General features: G+C 41.9%; 1 protein-coding gene across 1 annotated transcript; it reads right to left on the reverse strand.

Moving 5' to 3' along the window:
- Positions 1-1,388: 1,388 nt before the first annotated feature.
- LOC126986307 (sperm-specific H1/protamine-like protein type 2) lies at positions 1,389-12,964 on the reverse strand. The gene is made up of 4 exons (XM_050842286.1): positions 12,853-12,964; positions 8,258-8,495; positions 2,639-2,895; positions 1,389-2,115 (listed from the first exon to the last, which is right to left on the reverse strand). Exons 2-4 carry the CDS (start codon positions 8,469-8,471, stop codon positions 1,882-1,884), a joined length of 705 nt encoding a protein of 234 aa, XP_050698243.1. The 5' UTR covers positions 8,472-8,495; positions 12,853-12,964; the 3' UTR covers positions 1,389-1,881.
- Between the last annotated feature and the right edge of the window lie 4,491 nt (positions 12,965-17,455).

Consider the following 17,455-nt stretch of genomic DNA (forward strand, 5'->3'; position numbering starts at 1 on the left):
GAGGCTCAGGCCGTGGGAGGGTGCCGGCAAGCAGGTCCTATGTAACAGACACTAGTATTAAGAAAGGTCTAGCGTGTGCCGGCTGGCCAGCAGCACACACCACCAGGAGGCAAAGTTGTACCTGCATTTTGTACGTCATGTAACAGAAGCCTGAGTATTCATTTGTTTGTTATTCTTTCCTGTTGTTTCATTTTGAGTTTAAGCTTCATAAATCATCTATATGTTCATGGAATTCATGAAAATTTGCATTTAGACTATTGTGGCATTTCCTGATGTACTGTTAGTTTAACTTCCTTGTAGCTTAATATTGCATGCCTTGTTTGGGTGTTCTGGGTACACTGGCTTGGGCTTTCATGAGCCAGAATTCTTATTACTCAATGCAGTGATTTATAAAGACCAGAGCATTGTCACTGTAGAGAGAAGGGTAATGATGTCCCAGAAATGTGTGGCATCCCAACAAGACTCAACCCTTTAGTCCCGCAACATGTCAGTGTAGTGGTGTTTGAAGACACTGGGGTGCCACTGCTGCCCCTCGGCGTGGCAGAGCCTTGCCACTCTGCCACGGAGCAACCGCGGGTATTACTGTGTGTTACTTGGTCTTCCAGTAAGCAAGGAATGTGGTCACTGAAACCGGTATTCAGCATTAAAAGGAACCTCACCAAAGGATGTGTTCATCATATGTGCATTTGTAGAGGCGTGAGGCCTGGGTCTGTGATAGTGATGGTGCACACTGCTAGGACTGCCCTCCCAGCCACACTGGCTGCTGTATTATCAAGGGCCACAATGTGGCTCTCAGGTCTGTGCATATATTTGCGCACATGGTCTGTGCAAGGCACTCCCTCAGTTATGCTGCAGGCAGTGTTCATTACTGCTGCCACCACCACAGGGGAGTGTGCTCTATAGGCTGTATGTGCATTTGTTTCCTTTTTGTACAGGTGTTCCCTAGTTTGTTTTTGAATCATTCATGTGCATTTTCCCCGTGAAGCCGCAGAAGCAAACAGACAATACAGACAAGGTGCCCAACATATCAGACAGACAGTAGCGAGCACCTTGGACATGGCACACCTCACTCATCAGATTTTATTATATGAATGCAAACCAATAAAGTGAAGTTCTTCTGCATTGTTTGCTGTAGCATCATGCTCATGTAGCCCCTGGTGTGGCCAGCACGGTGAAGATGGCTGAGAAGTGTGTGTGTCCCCAAGCCGTGAGGCCAGCAGGCTGCAGGGATGAGTTCATCAAGATGAGTGAGTTGTGTGCCACAGGGGCAGCGGAGCCACTCAGGGCAGGACAGGCCGAGGCCCCGGCAGCCACACAGCATCCCAGTGAGTGTAAACCACATGTTCTTCATAAATGAATGAATGAATGCATGGAGTAAGGAAAAAAAATTGTATAACAAAAGTTTTATTCTGTAAAAGAACCTTATGAATATGAATTTGACTATATCACAACTGAAAGCTACAGCAATAAAGCACATGATGCTGGTGTTTCTGAATAGGACTTCCACCTAACTAATGTACAGCCTCATCTCCACAGTTCATTCTTGCCTTATTAGCTGCTTCTTGAAAACCATGACTAGCTAAACACTGATTACCTCAAGACCCAGAGTATGTTGTGGTGGCCATCAGGTGACAAACTACAACACTAATATTGAGAAGTGAACAGTGAAGATGAGGTGTGTGTGTGTGTGTGTGTGTGTGCCCATAGTGAGACCTAATGAGATGCACTGCGAAGCTGCAGGATAATGGGAGATGATACGTATAATGAGCTGGAATATGAAACGTCAATAAAAATATAAAAACATTCAAATAAAATACTTCTCTCTAACTATAATATCTCCCATCTCATCCCTAGACCCTAAGCCCCAGCCCTCGCCACCCTTCATTTTCTGCCGCGCTTGGTCTTCTTTGCAGGACGGCCGACCTTGGGCGTGGACACCTTGCGGGCGACGGGCTTCTTGGGCGACGACTTCTTGGGCTTCCTTCCGCCCTTCTTCTTCTTCTTCAGCGTGGCGGACTTCTTGGCTTCCTGCGCACGCTTGGACTGCTTGGGCATCACCTCGTCCTCATCCTCCATCTTTGCGGCCTTCCCAAGCAGGTAACGCCCACTCATCGCCTGCCGACAGATACGAAAGGTGCATGAATTCCTCTCGTTAATGGAAGTGTGTGTCGTTTCTCCTCTCGTTAAGCTAGATGTTTTATCATTGCATTTGTCACTTGGTGTCTCTCGTCCTACTCTACTACTCTTATTCTGTTTTGTTACGCATCCTTCTCTTTCCTCGGTCCGTAGATTATCCATTATCATTGCCTAACTTTTTTTCACTCACATTTCATTCCCTGGTGCCCCTTCTTCACCCTTCTTTTTCTTACCCTACCCTTTCTTCCTCACACCCTTAACTACCTCTCACTCCCACTCTTCAACACAGCACTCCCTTTTTTCCTCGTCTCCATGGGCCTTTCTTCCCTCCCTTACCCTGCCCTTCCTACATCACCTATCATAAACGCTCACACCCACTCTAGTACTTTTCATCCTACCCTTCCTTCCACACATTACTTCCTTTCCTCCTCTTCTTCATGTCCCTTTCTTATTTTTCTCCTATCATTCCTTCCACACATCACTACTTGTCTCCATGGCTCACCTGCGTTTCGGCCTGGCCCTTGGGTCGCGACAGGATGCTCTGCTGGAGGCCCATGGAGAGGGAGCGGCGCAGCATGGACTTAATCTTTCCCGTGGACACCGTCTTGAAGTTCTGAAGGATGTACGCCTTGATGGCCTGGACCGAGGAGCCGCGTTTCTCCGCCAGGTTGTCGATGGCCTCCACCACCATGTCTATCGTCTTGGGGTGTAGCTTCTTCACTGCCTTGCGCTTCTTCTTGGGTGTGGCTCCCTCGGCCCCTGATCAAAAGAGTGACATAGAAGGGGGTGCTGATGTTTTCTATTTACTTATTCTTTACACATCAATCAAGAGTGGTATGCTGAATATATGTTTTGAGTGCCATAAGGAGGGGGTGCTGATTTTTATTTTATTTATTTTATTTATTTTCACACATTAATCAAGAGGCTGTGTGAGTGGTTAGCTAAATTTGTGTCAGTTTGAGTCAATGTAACCTAACTAATGGGTCCTAATTACCTACATTGTCCTTAATTTTTACATACATATAATCAAGGCTATATCATTAGCTAAATTCACACCAGTCTGAGTACCCTAACCAACCTATAGTCATAATTTCCTATGTTATCCCTAATTCTTACTTACATACAACCAAGGCTATATATATCATTTGCTAAGATTTATACCAGTTTGAGTCACCCTAACCTAACTCTATGGTCATTTTGCCTGTGTTGTCCCTAATTTTATTCAGATTCCATAGACATAGGCAGGACTTGGTGTACTATGGTGGTGGATGAGTGGAACAGGCTTAGCAGTCATTTGGGTGGTTTACTATGGTGGTGGATGAGTGGAACAGGCTTAGCAGTCATTTGGGTGGTTTACTATGGTGGTGGATGAGTGGAACAGGCTTAGCAGTCATTTGGGTGGTTTACTATGGTGGTGGATGAGTGGAACAGGCTTAGCAGTCATTTGGGTGGTTTACTATGGTGGTGGATGAGTGGAACAGGCTTAGCAGTCATTTGGGTGGTTTACTATGGTGATGGATGAGTGGAACAGGCTTAGCAGTCATTTGGGTGGTTTACTATGGTGATGGATGAGTGGAACAGGCTTAGCAGTCATTTGGGTGGTTTACTATGGTGATGGATGAGTGGAACAGGCTTAGCAGTCATTTGGGTGGTTTACTATGGTGATGGATGAGTGGAACAGGCTTAGCAGTCATTTGGGTGGTTTACTATGGTGATGGATGAGTGGAACAGGCTTAGCAGTCATGTCAGGAGTGCCAATACAATAGACCCCTTCAAGAATAGGTTAGATGAATGCATGGATAGGGAGGACAGGTGGTGGTGGGTTTACAGAGCTCCCCTGTGCATGCTGACTGGCCTTTGCAGACTCCTCATGTATGTAGTTTTAAATGCTGAGGTAATTATGTGTCTCTTTTTATTGCAGAGGAGTTGGGATCCACCTCTTGACTACCCAAACCAATAATACAATTTTATTTACTTATTGCTATCAACTCATACTTTTGCTATAATCAGTTTCACGAGAGCTGGCGGGCATCATTGCTTGGGTGACGGTCCCTGCGATGCTCATTGGCTGTTGTTTACAAGATCTAACCTGCCGTGACATAGCCTGCTATCTCTTGCTCTTTGCTACCTCTTTAACCCAGTAGCAGCAACGGGCCAAATTTGTGGCTTTACCGTGTAGCAGCGACGGGCAAAATTTGTGGCTTTACCGTGTAGCAGCGACGGGCAAAATTTGTGGCTTTACCGTGTTGCAGCGACGGGCAAAATTTGTGCTGTGATATAACCCCCAAAAAATAGATGATACATAATCTGATCACAAATGCTTTGATATATATTATGAAATGGTTTATGTGAGGGGTGATTTTTTTCATTTTTCTCGCTTGGAGGGACCATTAAGAAACATGATCCCCGCTGCTACCGGGTTAAATCAGTACCATCACCCAAGCAACGATAAGTCCCCGAGTCCACCGCTGAAGGATTAGGCTCGCCAGCTCTCATGGAACTGACTATAGTTAATTGTTTCTTCTTTTTCAGTGGAGGAGCTGGGATGTACCTCCTGACTACCCATATCAGTATCACCATTTCATTTACATATTGCTATCAACTCATACTTTTTTACTCTCTCTCCTTCTCCTTCTTCTAGTATGTAAGGTTTGGACATTTCTTATTAGTCATATTTATTGTGGATTGTTATAGATTATTTTAAACCATGAATTTTTTACCAAGGAAAGGATAGCAATAAACTGATAACGTTTCCTTCATATATATTTATTTTCTCTTTTTTTTTTTTTTTATGGGCTACTGCTCTGCCTCTGCTCACCATTGCTGTCAGTGAGGAGACTAAACCTGACTTTTTAAACATCATATTAGCCTTTACTAACACTAATGTGGCTGATTTGTCTTTTCCAACCTGTTTTTCAAAGTGTAGTTAGTTGGTTTTTCTTTTCTTTTCTTTTTAATATCCCTTTTTATAACTGAGTTTGTGATATGTTGACTTAACTGTGAAAATTCAACACTTCTAACTAACTCTGTTCCAAGAATGTAATTAATAAGCCAAACTAGCCACATAACTGTTGACAAAATACTAATATGATGTTTAAATGTGTCTTTAGCATTCAGGAGTGTAGTATAGGGTATTCAGACCTGTCATAGCCACCCCTTTGAGAGCTTAGAGTCATGGCAGAATATAGAGCTAACCATCACCTGTTGTCAGTCATAGCAAAAAGGAAGGCATAGAAAGCAGCTACATAAACACAAGACAGTCTGGCAAAAGAACGCAAGCTCATCTTTTTATTTCAAGAAGCCTGCTACAGTTACGTGATATTTGGGTAGTAGAGGGATATTTAGGTCCATATTCTCAAACATTTTGGGGCTCACACATCCACATTTGATTAGACTTTGGTAGAGTTTGTCGCAGTATTTCCATGGGTAGTTTTACGAGCCTGGTGATAGTTTGCCAAGGCTTCTGTACCATGAATGTCAAAAAACACTCGGGAGAACCCAGCTGATCTCCTTTGTGGCTTTGGGAAATAGTTGTTGAGAGCCCAAAGTGCCTGAGAATATGGGCCTTAGATTTTCGACCCTCAAAGTTATGCAGACTAGGAGTAAAGGAAGGGACCACTGATATAAGCTGTAATACCTTTATAATACAGACTGTAGGGAATTGGATAGCTTACAATTCATGTAATGTTGGCAGATTCACAGAGATAGTAGAGAAGTAGATAGATGGTATAATCCTTTCTATTATATTTCAGGTAATGTTTGGTATTCATTAGACAAGTTTTTTCCTGCACTTTCATTTGATTTATTGACCCAAAATTGTCACAAACTAGCCTTGGACTGTTAGGGTCACACTGGCTTGGTAAAGTTAGATAGCTTCTACAAACACCTCTATTATATTTCAGCTAATGTTTGGTACTCATTATAAAGACTTCAGCATTTTCATTGATTTATTAATAACCAGATATTATCACTAAGTAGCCTTGGACCATTGCTGTCATGTGGGCTTGGTAAAGTAAGTTAACCTCATCCAATTTTATCTTCCAGCTTTTTGCCTTAGCCTGCCTGAAGTGGTGAGTACTCCAGGATAATTATCTCATTACTGATAGATTGGTGGATGAATGGAACAGCTCTGGAGTCAAGGAGAGGGCTACTACTGTCACACTTCATACTGATAGGTGGCGGATATTAAAGTCTTCCTTCCTGCCTAGTGCAATCAAATAACAACTCCCAGTTCCCAGTTTTCTCCACATGCAAGACACACAGAAACATGGCACACTTGTTTATTTGTCCAGTCATTCATTCTTAACTTTTCACAGGTATTCTAAACATCTAAACAATACTCATTTACTGTTGCTTTGTTACACGTACACACATATACTTTCCAACATGCAAACAGGTTGCTTTATATATATCTTTTGTTGTTGTTTTAAGATTGGTTCATGTAAATATGCAATCAGTTCAATGGTATATATTTCAGACAGGTAAATAGCACTCACAATCTCAATTTCTTATACAAACACAACAGAACAAAAAATAAATAAATACATGAAATAAAACAAAATGGCAGTTGTTGTACTAAGTGTAATGACACCTAAACTCATTTGTCACATAATTTAAATAGCTATAATTAGTTTAACTTTTAAGAGAAGCTAAACCAATCATTTATTTTGCTGAGGGCTAAGGACTTGAAGACTAGCCAATATCACAGTTCTCTAAGTCCTCATCACTCTACTTTTGGTAACTTATCAGAACTATCAGCTATATAAAACAACTATCAACTACATATAAAGTAACTGACCTACTGTGTTTTTTACCTATACCAGAAATACCCTAGATAACTAATTTTGGGTGTATATATGCAGACAAAAAGGTTGATATTATTTTCTTTCCTGTAACTCCAGATCACATAGGTATACCATCAATAATATTTAGGGACCATAATTGCAGAAAAAGTGAGTCTACCATTAAATTTGGGTCCAGAAATGCAAAGGAATCATGGTTTAATATCAATGTAGAGTGAAATTGCAGAAAAAGTGAGTCTACCCTTAAATTTGGCACCGGAAATGCAAAGGAATCATGGTTTAATATCAATGTAGACTAAAACTGCAGAAAAAGTGAGTCTACCCTTAAATTTGGCACCGGAAATGCAAAGGAATCATGGTTTAATATCAATGTAGACTAAAACTGCAGAAAAAGTGAGTCTACCCTTAAATTTGGCACCGGAAATGCAAAGGAATCATGGTTTAATATCAATTTAGACTAGAATTGCCATCAAAATAAGGTTCAAGTCAATTCTGGGTTTATAGTTGCAGATAAAACAAGTGTCATTAATTTTGCATATATATTTGCAGATAAAATTAGTTTACTTTTAATTTAGGGGCTCATAGAAAAGGTATCTTAGTTTGCCATTCATTATTGATAGTAACTGATAATCTGACATGCATTATAACCTTTAACCAGACAACTATGAAGTCCTGAGTAACTCTGTCCATTTTTTATTTGTTTGAGTCTAAGGTATTTCATTATCCTATCTATATCTATCTTCTATTTATCTATCCATCTATATCATGTCCATTGTTAAGCTTTGGGACTAAGGTATTTCATCTATTTTATCTATCTAATCTATCCATTTTATTTATCTATCTCTTATATCCATTGTTAAGGATTGGGACTAAGCTGTTTTATTATCTATTCTATCTATCTATCAATCAATATCAAGTCCATTTTAAAGCACTGGGATGACTATCTATTCAATCTATCTATTCTGTATCTATCCATCTATATTATGTCCATTTTTATGCTTTGGGACTAAGGTATTTTATTCTCTATTCTATCTATTTATCTATCCATCAATATCATGTCCATTTTAAAGCATTGGGACCACTATCTATTTAATCTATTGTTTGTCTATCCTTCTATATTATGTCCATTTTTATGCTTTGGGACTAAGGTATTTTATTCTCTATTCTATCTATTAATCAATCATCCTTCTGAGATTAAGGTTTTCATTCTCTATTCTATCTATTCAACTATCTATCCATCCATTCACCTATCTATCTATCTATCTATATATTTCATCATCTCAGGGCCAGAGGGCGTAAGACAAGCAGACAGCACCCACCTTTTTCCTTCTTGGGTTTTTTAGCTGCAGGGGAAGCACCTGTTCCTGCCTTCCTCCCCCTCTTCTTAGGCGGGGGCTGCTCCTCCTCCTTGTCCTCCCCCTCCCCTTCTCCCTCCCCAGATGCTGCCTCCTCCTCAGTCTTTGCCCCAGAGTCCGTCTCGGCCTCCTCCTCCTCCTTCACCTCCTCCTCGCCTCTTGAATCATCCTCAGACATGGTTTAGGCTTGTCTTTTTTCACCCTGGAAGAAGAAAGTCTTTATTTGAGTTTAATTTTCGGTCTAAGGAAAAGAGAATGTGTTTTGGATTTGTGTTTTTAGTTTTTTTTTTTCTATATTAAGTGGAAAAAGGGGGGGTGAGGGGGTTGTGTGATAGTATTTGGTATATTTTCGGGTGTTGGGTTTGTGTATTTTGTTGTAGTTTTCCTTTCTCATGCAAAAATAATAATAATGGGGGAGTGATAGGTAAGGTATGTGTGAAGGGAGTCTAAAGAGTTTGTGTGGATGTATTTAGCAGTATATTTGCTTTCTATGTTATATAAAGAAAAGAGGGGAGGGAAGGGTAGAATATGTGTAAGAAGTCTAGATATAATTTCAGAGCCCTTGGGTGTGTGTAGATGTATTTATAAGTAGTTTTTTTTTCTGTCCTGTGTGGAAAAAGGGTGAGACTGATGGTTAGGATGTATAGAAGGTTTGTAGAGGGATATATTTTAGAGTCCTTGGGTGTGTAAGGAGTTATAATTTCAAGTCCTTGGGTATGTGGATGGGAAGGATGTGTGCAAGAAGTCTAAAAGGATATACTAAAGAGTCCTAGGGTGTATCTAAGGAATGTAGAGGGATATAGTCCTTTGTGTGTGTGTGTGTGTGTGTGTAAGGATGGGTAAAATGCGTGTAAGGAGTCTAAAAGGATATACTAAAAGAGTCCTAGGGTGTATCTAAGGAATATAGAGTCCTTTGTGTGTGTGAGGATGGGTAGAAAGGGCAGGACTGAGCTATATATATAAAAAAAGAAGAAAAAAATAATGGCAAGGCATGTCCCTAGACTCGTGGGTTGGGTCGAGGGGGGCGTGGCCGCGAAGGAATAAACCAAGACACACTAACACAGACACGAGTGACAGCAAGACCAGGGGCGCTGAAGGACTGAGGCGGCGTGGGTAGCAGCAGTGAGTTGTTGCCGGGTTGCTAAATAATCGATAACCACGCCATTGATTACTTAAAACCGGTTGTTAGGGACGCTATGTTACTAAGTAGAGGCGATCCGTGTTCTCAGAAGCTTACACCCTTCACATTAACTATTTTTAAAGGCCAGAAAGGAGGTCAACCGGGTTCTGATGAGTGCTTTTTTAGGTTCACGGTACAGAAGAAGGGTCAAACTATCATCAGGATCATAAAACTACTCGTGGAAATGCGCATAACTCCCACGAAAGCCTTGTCAAATATGTGCTTGGGTCTGTCTTGAACGTTTCAGCACCCAAGCACACATTTGACAAGGCTTTCATTGAGGTTGTGGGCATTTCCATTGGTAGTTTGATGACCCTGGTGGTAGTTTGACCCTTCCTCTGTACCGTGAACCTCAAAAAACACTTATAGGAACCCGATTGATCTCCTTTTTGGCCTTTGGAAGTATAATTGATGTGAAAGGCAAGCGCGTTATAATACCAAACCATACGTGGACAAGTTAAAAATCAATTAGAATCGCAAAGAACTATAAATATGTGTACAAAAGAAGTCAGTGAATATTAAATGTCTTTCCCATCCCATTAACTGAAGAATACCGCATTATAAAATAGCTAGACACGTAAGAAGTGGAAATTAGTTACACACATAGAACTACGTATAGATGAAACCAGTGAATAACAAGTCTTTCCCATCCCATTCGTTGATAAAAAATCTTACTATCAAACAACCAGACATTAAACAGTGGAAATTAGCTACCATTAAAGAACTTACACACACAAAGATCTAACTACGCATATATGAAACCAGTGAAGAACAAGTCTTTCCCATCCCATTTCTTGATAAAAACCTTACTATCAAACAACCAGACATTAAACAGTGGAAATTAGCTACCATTACAGAACTTGCACACACAAAGATCTAACTACGCATATATGAAACCAGTGAAGAACAAGTCTTTTCCATCCCATTCGTTGATAAAAACCGCATTATAAAACAACCAGACATTAAACAGTGGAAATTAGCTACCATTACAGAACTTACACAAAGATCTAACTACGCATATATGAAACCAGTGAAGAACAAGTCTTTCCCATCCCATTCGTTGATAAAAACCGCATTATAAAACTGCTAGACAAGTTAAAAAGTGGAAATTAGCAACCATTACAGAACTTACACAAAGATCTAACTACGCATATATGAAACCAGTGAAGAACAAGTCTTTCCCATCCCATTTGTTGATAAAAACCAAATTATAAAACAGCTAGACAAGTTAAAAAGTGGAAATTAGCAACCATTACAGAACTTACACACACAAAGATCTAACTACGCATATATGAAACCAGTGAATAACAAGTCTTTCCCATCCCATTCGTTGATAAAAACCACATTATAAAACAGCTAGACGTAAAAAAGTGGAAATTCGTTACCATTTTACACACACACAAAGATCTAACTGCGCATATATGAAACCAGTGAATAACAAGTCTTTCCCATCCCATTCGTTGATAAAAACCGCATTATAAAACAGCTAGACAAGTTAAAAAGTGGAAATTAGCTACCATTACAAAACCCACACACAAAGATCTAACTACGCATATATGAAACCAGTGAATAACAAGTCTTTCCCATCCCATTCGTTGATAAAAACCGAATTATAAAACAGCTAGACAAGTTAAAAAGTGGAAATTAGCTACCATTACAGAACTTACACAAAGATCTAACTACGCATATATGAAACCAGTGAATAACAAGTCTTTCCCATCCCATTCGTTGATAAAAACCGTATTATAAAACAGCTAGACAAGTTAAAAAGTGGAAATTAACAACCATTACAGAACTTGCACACACAAAGATCTAACTACGCAGATATGAAACCAGTGAATAACAAGTCTTTCCCATCCCATTCGTTGATAAAAACCGTATTATAAAACAGCTAAACCAGTTAAAAAGTGGAAATTAGCAACCATTACAGAACTTGCACACACAAAGATCTAACTGCGCAGATATGAAACCAGTGAATAACAAGTCTTTCCCATCCCATTCGTTGATAAAAACCGTATTATAAAACAGCTAGACAAGTTAAAAAGTTGAAATTAGTTACCATTTTACACACACACAAACTACGTACAAATGAAACCCGTAAATAACTAGTCTTTCCCATGCCATTAGTTGATAAATACCGCATTATCAAACAACTAGACATGTTAAATAGTAATGGAAAATGAGTTAATTATTATTACACACACAAAGAAATACGAATACCAAGGAAGCGTCAATAATAAACCATAAATAAGATAATAAAGTATAATCAATATAAATGTCCCCCTTATCAGATAAATGGTGTATAACAACTTCCCAGTATTAAATAAGTTACCATACAGTGATGATATTGAGTTAGTCTTATCATTCGCCTTCCCATTGTGAGTTAAGTACCGCATAGTGATAATATAATGTTAGTCTTATTCTCTAATGGACTTGGCACTCGTATGGATAAACTCGTATACGGACAAAAGGCTTAATGATGTAGTTTGAATATTTAGTTGAGTTTGATTTTTAAGAGAATCGAAAGCAAAACTGACCTTATAAAACGGATATTACGGAATACTGTGATTTAGTGATGTGGTGATGGTGACAGTTGGGGATGGTGATGACATTGGTGATGAGACGATAATGATGACAGTGTTGAGGTGATGATCGTGGAGTTGACAGTTAGTGGGCGTGGCAATAAACTACAGCTATATGGAGGTGACCAGAAGCACGAGGGCGTATGGGCGTGTGGTGGTGATGATGACTAGTGATGAGTTGGGATAGAGGTGACTGTTGGTGATGACAGTTGGAGTTGATGGTGATAGTGGTGATGACGATGACTGGTGATGATGACAGTTGGAGTTGATGGTGATGACTGGTAGTGGTGATGATGGTGATGACAGTTGAGATTTGAGTTGGTGGTTATGATGACTGGTAGTGGTGATGAGGTTGAGGTGGTGGTGGTGGCGGTGATGACAGTTTGAGCTGGTGGTGGGCGTGGTGATGACAGCTGATGGAGATGAGGTGGTGGGCGTGGTGATGACAGCTGATGGGGATGAGGTTGTGGGCGTGGTGATGACAGCTGATGGAGATGAGGTTGTGGGCGTGGTGATGACAGCTGATGGAGATGAGGTTGTGGGCGTGGTGATGACAGCTGATGGAGATGAGGTTGTGGGCGTGGTGATGACAGCTGATGGAGATGAGGTTGTGGGCGTGGTGATGACAGCTGATGGAAATGAGGTTGTGGGCGTGGTGATGACAGCTGATGGAGATGAGGTTGTGGGCGTGGTGATGACAGCTGATGGAGATGAGGTTGAGATGGTGGGCGTGATGACAAGTGGTGGGGGTGACAATGAGCTATTACTAGGGATGACCAGAAGCACGTGTGTCGTACGGGCGTGGGCGGGTGACGTGCGGGCGGTGCGGGCGTGGCGGGGAGAGTGGCGCGGCACCAGCTGGGGGCGGCGCGTAGCTCCCGCGGGAGGACGTGAAAGTAGCGCCGCTCCGCCACCAGCTGCCGCAGACCCTCGCCGACCCGCCCCTGTGCTTCTCCTGGCCTTGCCCTAAATTATCACGCCCCCCAGCAGGGATAGCCGCCCCCCACCTGTCACGCCCCACGACCCCTCGGCATGGGCTTCCTTCCTAGCCAGTCAGGTCACGGCGTCAAGCTCCCCCACGGCCGCTAGAACCCCCGATACACACCCTGAGGCACTAAAACTCACCCTAAAACCGTGTATTTTAGCCATTATCTCGGTTGTCCCTCACTTTTTCGCTTTGGGACTTTGAAATGAGCTAATCACGGGGTTTTCGCAGAGGTTGGAAGGGGTGTGGGCCGCTGTGGGGGTCTGTGGGCAGCACAAATAATATGTTCTTTATACACAGCGAAACACAAGATTTTTCCCCCCTGGTTGGCGATGGAGGAAACTTGTCCCCGTGCCCTTTGGAGACACCCATGGCGGAGGAACGCTGCCCTCCGCCTCCCTAGCCCCTAAAAGAAGGAGAAAAATGCGTCTAGGCAGCTCTGGGACGTCTGTTAAGGGTGTAATGGGCCTTCCCGCTCCCCCTCCCTCCCTCTGCCTCGCCTCCTCAACCCTCGCGGTCACAAAATGGTAAGTACTCTTTAATATTTCTGTTTTTATTTAGTGTCATCTTGTTTTGGTGCTAGATATTCATTCAGGGGATCCTCAGGGTGTGTGTGAGTGTGTGGGTGGTGGAGGGAGGTGTTTGAGTTGTCCGCCACCCCGTCCCTGTGTTCAACTCTAGGAAGTACTGATCACAGGAATGGTTGGGCTTGTTTTATTATTTGTTTTATTGTTTTCCGTTGTTTTTTTCTTCCCTTCTGCCTTCTCTCTCCTTCTCCTTAGTTTGGCCTTTTTTTCTTCATTCTTGTTTTCCTTCTTGTCTTTCCCTTTTATCTGCCTTATTCTATTCTTCTGTTCCTCGTCCCTCTTAATTGTTGATGTAGTTATATGTTTATCATTACGAATTTATTGATTATTTGCCATTCGAGGAGTCTTCATACACACATCACTTGGCACTTCAGATTGTGTTATTGAGGAAAAAATGATTGCTTGATTGATTGATAGTTATTTGTTGCAAGTAAAACAACAAAGGAGAAGGGAGGAGCATGCCATCCCGACCCCCAGGCAGTACAGAGTGTGATTATACAACTAAGGATTGATGATTGATTGATAGTTTATTGTTGCAAGTAAAACAACAAAGGAGAAGGGAGGAGCATGCCATCCCAACCCCCAGGCAGTACAGAGTGTGATTATACAACTATTAATACATGTGGACGTAGCACCAGGAAACTAAAAAGATACATTGGTAGGGGACAAGTATATATATACATGTCAATTTTTCAATGCCCCGAACCCCCCCAGCTAATTAATTTTGGCTCGCCTCGCTCGCCACTCGCTCCTCTCCACATGGCCACAAAGCCCTCATTTAGTGGAAAAAGACCCCACCGATGGCAGGTCAGGCAGCAAGCATTAAACCCTCACGGCAGCCGGTCAAATTCCCGCGTGGATATTTTCCCTTGTGTCAAAGCTCCCTAGCCTGATTTTGGTGAGGAGGGGGAGTATGGGCACCGTTGCCAGATTGTCGTACTCAGACCATAGTATTTACCGGTTTCTCACGCCTAACTATTGCCAAGAAACATTAGGAAGTAACTATTTGAACGATAATTTTAAGTGAATATCCTTATTGGGGTCCACGAGACAGTTTTTGGGTCGGAAGTCGGGAAATATAAGAAGCTGAGTAAGACAATCTGGCAACTTTGAGTATGGGCAAACACCAGAAGTATGCCAAAATGTTATACACCCATTCCTTTCGTGTGCATGAGGCGAGGTCATTCCTGCTGCTTGTAATAATTAATACCCTTATTAGTCACTCAATAAATCATGCCATATATACAGTTGTTCCCCCTTGAAGAGCGTAACTTTCTTAACGCCGCCTGCAAGAGAGAAAACGTTTGTTGTGGCACTAACTTAAACATTTGGGGTTATTTAGGCATAAAGGTATAAAGTTAGGGAGCATTTGTTACAACTATGCGTGGCCTCGGTGCTCATCTCCGTAACATTGACACTTGAGCCTGTGGTGGATGAGAACACGGTATTATAAAACATCAACTATTTCAAAAGGTCAAAGAGGGGATCAGTCGGGTTGTAATGAGTGTTTCTTTAGGTTCATGGTACAGAAGAAGGGTCAAACTACCAGCAGGGTCATAAAACTACTTCTGGAAATACCCAAAACTCCTACGAAAGCCTTGTCAAATATGTGAACTTTGGCGACAAAATGTTTAGTAATACAGCCATTTAGTCCAGAGGTTGTGGTCTTGTGTTATTCAAAGGAGGAGCTGGATGGAGAAAAGGTTACAGATGATAGCTTATGCATAGTGGAAATAGAGATGGAAAGCAAAGTAGAGGTTGGTAGAATCATAGAGACATATATGACAAGAGAAGAGCAGTTGGTAGAGTAGAATACGAGGTAGGGAAGGATGAATACAGGGTCATTTTCTTAACATTTCTGCTACCAAGCTCACACCTACTTGACAAGGCTTTCGTAGGAGTTGTGGGCATTTCCATGGGTAGTTTTATGACCCTTTCTGGTAGTGTGACCCTTCCTCTGTACCATGAACCTAGGAAACACACATTTGACAAGGCTTTCCTAGGAGTTGTGGGCATTTCCATGGGTAGTTTTATGACCCTTTCTGGTAGTGTGACCCTTCCTCTGTACCATGAACCTAGGAAACACACATTTGACAAGGCTTTCGTAGGAGTTGTGGGCATTTCCATGGGTAGTTTTATGACCCTTTCTGGTAGTGTGACCCTTCCTCTGTACCATGAACCTAGGAAACACACATTTGACAAGGCTTTCGTAGGAGTTGTGGGCATTTCCATGGGTAGTTTATGACCCTTTCTGGTAGTGTGACCCTTCCTCTGTACCATGAACCTAGGAAACACACATTTAACAAGGCTTTCCTAGGAGTTGTGGGCATTTCCATGGGTAGTTTTATGACCCTTTCTGGTAGTGTGACCCTTCCTCTGTACCATGAACCTAGGAAACACACATTTAACAAGGCTTTCCTAGGAGTTGTGGGCATTTCCATGGGTAGTTTTATGACCCTTTCTGGTAGTGTGACCCTTCCTCTGTACCATGAACCTAGGAAACACACATTTGACAAGGCTTTCGTAGGAGTTGTGGGCATTTCCATGGGTAGTTTTATGACCCTTTCTGGTAGTGTGACCCTTCCTCTGTACCATGAACCTAGGAAACACACATTTAACAAGGCTTTCCTAGGAGTTGTGGGCATTTCCATGGGTAGTATTATGACCCTTTCTGGTAGTGTGACCCTTCCTCTGTACCATGAACCTAGGAAACACACATTTAACAAGGCTTTCCTAGGAGTTGTGGGCATTTCCATGGGTAGTCTTATGACCCTTTCTGGTAGTGTGACCCTTCCTCTGTACCATGAACCTAGGAAACACACATTTGACAAGGCTTTCGTAGGAGTTGTGGGCATTTCCATGGGTAGTCTTATGACCCTTTCTGGTAGTGTGACCCTTCCTCTGTACCATGAACCTAGGAAACACACATTTGACAAGGCTTTCGTAGGAGTTGTGGGCATTTCCATGGGTATTTTTATTACCCTTTCTGGTATTTTTACCCTTCCTCTGTACCATTAACCTAGTAAAAACACATTTGACAAGGCTTTCGTAGGAGTTGTGGGCATTTCCATGGGTAGTCTTATGACCCTTTCTGGTAGTGTGACCCTTCCTCTGTACCATGAACCTAGGAAACACACATTTGACAAGGCTTTCGTAGGAGTTGTGGGCATTTCCATGGGTAGTTTTATGACCCTTTCTGGTAGTGTGACCCTTCCTCTGTACCATGAACCTAGGAAACACACATTTGACAAGGCTTTCGTAGGAGTTGTGGGCATTTCCATGGGTAGTTTTATGACCCTTTCTGGTAGTGTGACCCTTCTTCTGTACCATGAACCTAGGAAACACACATTTGACAAGGCTTTCGTAGAAGTTGTGGGCATTTCCATGGGTAGTTTTATGACCCTTTCTGGTAGTGTGACCCTTCTTCTGTACCGTGATCCTAAACAAAATACTCATTAGAACCCGATTGATCTCTTTTTCAGCCTTGGAAGTATCTGATGTGAAAGGCGGAATTAATTATCAAGTGTCTGAAAATAGGCTACCGATCGAAATTTTAACCATAGTGGCCCTGCTATATATTGTGAGAAAAATATGATGTCTGGTTTGAAGACTTTCTTGAGAACTTAACTTTTTTTGGTGTGCGTGAGGAAGAAACTGGGATTAATGAGCATTGCAAATAATTAGTTCTCGTTGTCTTCGGTGTTTGGTATATAGATGGACACGGAAAATGCTGTGTGTGTGTGTGTGTGTGTGTGTGTGTGTGTGACATCCGCGGATCTCAGAAATCTGACATCCGATACAACTCTAACAATCAGAAATGCTCCGAAA

The sequence above is a fragment of the Eriocheir sinensis genome, chromosome 61 (assembly GCF_024679095.1).
Source record: "Eriocheir sinensis breed Jianghai 21 chromosome 61, ASM2467909v1, whole genome shotgun sequence".
Classification (NCBI taxonomy): Eukaryota; Metazoa; Arthropoda; class Malacostraca; order Decapoda; family Varunidae; genus Eriocheir; species Eriocheir sinensis.